This window comes from Ixodes scapularis, unplaced genomic scaffold (genome assembly GCF_016920785.2).
Source record: "Ixodes scapularis isolate PalLabHiFi unplaced genomic scaffold, ASM1692078v2 PGA_scaffold11__112_contigs__length_91849675, whole genome shotgun sequence".
Classification (NCBI taxonomy): domain Eukaryota; kingdom Metazoa; phylum Arthropoda; class Arachnida; order Ixodida; family Ixodidae; genus Ixodes; species Ixodes scapularis.
In genome coordinates this window covers 21,137,412-21,143,037 of record NW_024609837.1, presented here as the reverse complement: position 1 = coordinate 21,143,037, position 5,626 = coordinate 21,137,412, and the positions used below count along the sequence as shown (strand labels likewise).

The window sequence follows — 5,626 nt, the reverse complement described above, 5'->3', positions numbered from 1 at the left end:
AATGTTGGGAGCGCCACCGAGCGCAAGCGCTACGAAAAGGCTCCAGGCGTTCCAAGACGCTTGTCAACTGACTTTGACCTAGTAACTGCCTGGAACGCTTCTCCGACTGGTGTGTTTAGCGTCTCATTCTGCCCACGCATCGACGATTTTAGCGGTTGGTTATAAAATTACTTGCGAAAAGCACGAGCGAACGCGAGCGTCGCTGTCGTTACAGCGTCCCAACTCCTGCCTGCCGAAGCTTACGCTGCCTGTCAAGCTGGAGAGCGAGCTGCAGCAGAAATACAGGCGTCTGTCACACTCACCAGCGCTGCTTTGACGCCGCCATGACCCAACACCTCCTAGACAGCTTCCAAGCCTGCACGTCGCTTGACATGACATCACGTCCCGGAGGCCTGGACGGACGCTGATTGAATTCGAGTGCCGTGTCAGCGTTCGCGTGGGACTATGGTAAGAAACGAGTCCTAGGCGAACGCTGGCGCGGCACTCGCATCCAATCAGTGCCCGTGCAGGCCTCCGGGACGTGACGTCATGTCACGTGATGCGCAGGCCTTGAAAGATGACTAGGAGGTATTGCATGATTGCGGCCGGCGAGATTATGACGCTTCTGTGACGTCATCAGGTGGATATCGAGGGATCGCGTCTTTGGACAGAAGGTAAGCACATGAGTCGGAGACTTGTTCCAGGCACCCTATAGTAACGTTGCCCGAGCTGGCGTGGACGCGACGCGGATACCCAACGACTTCACCGTGATTCCGTGACGCAGCCATAGAGTAATCTACACAAGGGAAAGAGTGGCCACTCGAGCCGTTTCGCGGCCCAGCGTTTAGTTTTCTCACCGACCGCTAAGTGGTGCCAGTGTGCCAAAGAATGAAAATATTTCGTGAGGTTTGTTATAAATAAATACTCAAGTTTTAATTTTATTATATTTAAAATTGTTGCAAGCATCATAAACGGTCAAATAGTTTTTGTTTACTACGTTAAGAAGATCACGTGATGTACGGGCCAGTTCCGGTTCCTGCAGTTGCTCTGAGAAAGCGGCTGGAGTGGCTGGAGCGGGACGGACGGACGGACGGACGGACGCGTGCTTGGACGGCGTGACCGCATGGTGCATGACACCTGTCAACGCGTTTTGTGTTGAGCACATGTGAGCACAGCGAGCAGAATGTGAGCACAACGTGGATATTGTCTGCACCTAACAGGTTTCTTCAGAAGGTAAGACGTTTTCTCATTTCTTTGCTATTGCTTAGTCGCGAGCAAAACACAGCGTGCGCAGACAAGGGCCAGAGAAAAAAGCGAACTGTATCATGTCCGTTTGTTTTACCCGTTATTTGCATGCTCAGAGGTCCAACAGACGCTGCGAAATAAACCTCAGACAGCAGCCGGCTTTTCCCGTGTGTGTTATTATTGTTACATGGGCTGCGCTATCGTACTAAGAGCTACGAATATTTGTGTTTATATCTTTCTTTTTTTTCTTTCTCCGATGCCCTCCGGTTGCTACTACTGTAGCTACTGCTGTGTCACACCGTGTAAAAACAACGGTAAAACGCACAAGAAACCCGGCACAAAGTTTTTCCGAATCGCACGTGACGCAAGGTAGGTTGGCGTGAGCTCCTTCTTGTCAATAGTTCCTTGGAACCATTTGCATACTTGAGCAAATAAAAAAATCCCAATAATTTATTTTTCTTACAATATAATTAAGTAATACAATGCGCTTTTAAATCAAGCGCTAAAGTTGACTGGATGCCTTAACTGTAATTTAGGGATTTGGGCTAAGCGATCTCAGGTCAGTTATACTAATTTTAGTGCTGCATTACTACTTTGTCTTTGAAGATAAAAACTGACAAATTAAACTTATAAGACAAAATTGTTAAGGAAAAGAAGCAGCCCTTGATTTGTCTCATACATAGCTTGGATGTATCGTTTTTAATGTGGCTCTAAATTGGGGTTATAAAGGTGCTGCTTCATGGTGGGGTGAATTTTCGTGCTTTTTTAATGTGGCTCTAAATTTGAGTTATAAAAGCGCTGCTTCATGGTGGGGGGAATATTGCTCTCTACTGATAATGTCTTTTCCTAAAGAAATGTGAATGTGCACCTGCTGTTAACTAGCTATAAAATGACCTGTTGTTGGGCGAGTTGGTGAACGTTAGAAATCATGTTTTTTTTGTGCGAAAGGACAAACACAAGGGTGGACAACAAGCACAAGCGCGCTTGTGCTTGTTGTACTCTCTTGTGTTCGCCCTCTCGCGCAAAAACCATGATTTCTTAGTTGACCTACTTTTGCACTACTCTAGAGCAGGAACCCAAATTTGTCTGTGTGCATTGAAACATCCAAAGCAAACCTGCCAAATAAAAATATGTCTCCATCGCTTGCAAGCGGAGCCAAAATGTCGAAGAGAGGGTTGCAGATTGGCATCTGACATTTTGTTCCAAAGTGTACATTTAACACATTGAAAAACAATATATATTACAGGTCAAAATCTTGGCTCGACTATGCCAAGAGGTATGATCTTCTTGGAAAGTCTGCTTCGCAACACCATGCCACCTATCGCGTCTGCAGTGATCACTTCACTGCAAAAGATTTTATGGACCCAGGGCAAACAACCCTAGTGCGATCAGCTGTGCCTACTGTTCGTCCTCCCATAAACTGGGCATCTGCAATAGGTGATTGTAATAATGTGTTTCCCTCATATACACAAACGTATAAGTAACTTCTCTATGTAGGCTAATAAGCCCATTCTTCCAGGTCCCACTCAGGCAACCAGCTCATCTGGCCCTTCACTCCAGTGCAGCTCCGTCGCAGCGAGCCGTTCTGTGCTTGCTAACAGGTTATCTCGTCATGGTGCACCTTTCCAGACCAGGCAGAGCCCGACAGACTGCAGAATTCACCACTTACATGTAGCTCCGCAGTAATGCACTCTGCAGCACTCGGTAATATAGAGTTATTTTAAAGCACCAGCCTGTGCCTAATATGCGCACTCTTCCAGACCCAAGTCAGGCAACCAGCTCTTCTGGTCTTTTCGCTGGCCACTGTGGTCCAGGCAGTGTTGTACGGAACGGCGTTCCAAGGAACGGCGTTCCTCGAACGCGTTCCTTTTAGGAGGAACGAAGGAACGCCGCCGTTCCATTTTACATCGCTGGAACTGGAACGGGAACGCGTTACATTTTTGCTGGAACGGAAAGAGTAACGGCGTTCCTTTTTTTCGTCCAGTGGGGTGATTTTTATTTTATTTCTAACAGGGAAAGTATGAAAGTACATAAACAATATCTTTACGAAGTGCAGGATCTCGTTAACTTTTTGGCTACTAATCTTATGGATTATTTTGTATGGTCCTCGCTTGCTAACAGTTTGGGTGCAGGAGAGCTGGTGGGAGTCGATATATTTTTGAGTGCCCGAAACTGCGGCACAAAAAGCAAAACTTTTAGTCGTAGGAAAAGACAAAGAGAGAGGGTTGTTTCAAACTCAGCTACTTTCTTTGGTTCCACGAATCCTCATACACCAAGAAATTTTATTGCGACTACAGCCATTTTTGAACTTCAATAACGAGACCTACAATTACAACAAGATCACAGATTGCGAGATATCGGACTCACCCTTGTATCCCGAACATTATTCACTTAAAAGATACACAAAAAATAGCCTTTATTCCTTCTCTTGTCCCCCAGCTTCAAACTGAACAACAAATTTAACCTTCCCAACCAAGTATTTGTAGCTTTCAATACTGACTTTCCAGAAGCTTTGCCCTCTCCTTCACTTGCTTGTCTTGCGGACAGCAACAAGGAGAAGCAACTGTTGTCAAGTTCTAACACGGGACTCTGTTAAATTGAAGCGTGTGAGGTTGTTGTAAAATGCTAGTGCAACCTTGGGTAAAAGTACATTAAATTTGGCTCGTCTGAATTGTCCACTGCAAACATGGACATGGTTAATAGCTGGGATTTTTAACATGCATATATCAACAAATAAAACTTTACTTCCGCGTGTTTTCTACTCCTGGTGCCCTTCCATCCCGACATGCAAACTCGTATGTTGACTATTAATGGGATAGATAAAAAAACTGATTGATTTAACTAAATATGGTAATTAGCAAAAATACAAATGTAACGTATATGTAACGATACGTTCCATTTTTGAAACTGTAACGGGAACGAGTTCCTTTTTCACATATGGAACTTGTAACGGGAACGCGTTCCAAAAATCAGAAGGAACGAGGAACGAGCTTTCGTTCCTTTTTTTGAGGAACGTGTACAACACTGGGTCCAGGTCAACACTGTAAGTGTCCCATTTTGCTTTCGCCACTTTTTAAAACATATTTGTGTGAACCTCTATAGCCAGTGGATAATACAATCTGTCCTAGAAGGATCAGTTTAAAGAATTCTAGGTCTCTTTATAAGCTATAGTCTTTGCTTCATGTGTGTGGCATACCGATCTAACCATTTTTATTACTAATGACTGGGGAGGTGTGGGAAACTGGAACACACATATCAAGAGGAGGTTTCAAGAGAATTCTTCATGGCTGTTTTGCGTTTTTCATGCTATTTCAGCCTTTCGAACTTGCAAGGTTATCAAGAAGTTTGCGTGAAGACATTTAGTACCGAACATTTTACATGACTAGTAAAAGAATAACGTAATTGGTGGTCAGAAGTTTCACTGGCTTTGTCAGTGCTTAAATGGTAAAGCACAAGAAGAAAATTCAAGCTTCACTCCACACCTTACCTGGTATGCTACTGGTTAGTGGTGCTTGTACTGGTTAAATCGTATCGCACTTATTGCAACTGTTTTCAATCTCACTGACTTGTTGCCATTTTTATAGCTGGTCCAAACCATCCTGCACCTGTTTTCCGCAAGCTCACGAAAAGGCCCGAGGACGTTATCAAGCGACTCCAGGCGAGAATTTCCAGCTACAGAAAGGCGATAGCCAGACTGCGGAAACAGCAGCTGAAGACGCCTCAGACAGCTTCTCAAGCTCTGGAAATAATTCGGCCTCATGTTTCTGAAGAGGTATTTCACCTCATATCATCGCATGTAAAGAATAGGTCGAAGGGCAAGGGGAAGCGATTTTTACTGTGGCTGAAGAAATTTGCGCTCCATCTGAATTCGCATGGACCGCGGGCATACCGATTTGTGTCTTCAGTGTTCACGCTACCATATCGGCGTTCACTACGAAGGTGGCTAGCCAATGTCAAAATGACGCCAGGTATCATTCCAGGCATGTCATCGATTGTGTCAAAAACAAAGTCATGGAATGAACGCGACCGCATTTGTACCTTAGTTTTTGACGAGGTGATGTTGAAAAAGAACTTGTCATACGATGTGGCGCAGGATGTTGTCCTCGGATTTGCAGATGATGGTGTTGAGCGAACTTCCAGTATTGATGACAGAGCCCAGGTTTTCCTCCTCTCTGGAGTTTCTAGGAGGTGGGTGCAACCTGTAGCATATACTATTGGGCATACGTCAACACCATCCTGTGTAACTCGTAACCTGCTTATGCCACTGATTGAGCAGCTGAAGGACATTGGCATTACAATCAAAGCAGTGGTCTGTGACCAGGGTGTCTCCAACGTAAGTTTGGCGCACCAACTTGGAGTGTCTGTTGAGCAGCCATTCTTCAAAGTAAAAAATGCAAGTGTC

General features: G+C 44.9%; 1 protein-coding gene across 1 annotated transcript; it reads left to right on the top strand.

The window, feature by feature from the left end:
- The first annotated feature begins 1,480 nt into the window (after window positions 1-1,480).
- On the top strand, window positions 1,481-5,244 carry LOC120839640. The gene is made up of 8 exons (XM_040209935.2): window positions 1,481-1,593; window positions 2,471-2,661; window positions 2,744-2,816; window positions 2,852-2,928; window positions 2,985-3,038; window positions 4,259-4,267; window positions 4,809-5,103; window positions 5,205-5,244. Exons 1-8 carry the CDS (start codon window positions 1,481-1,483, stop codon window positions 5,242-5,244), a joined length of 852 nt encoding a protein of 283 aa, XP_040065869.2.
- Window positions 5,245-5,626: the final 382 nt, after the last annotated feature.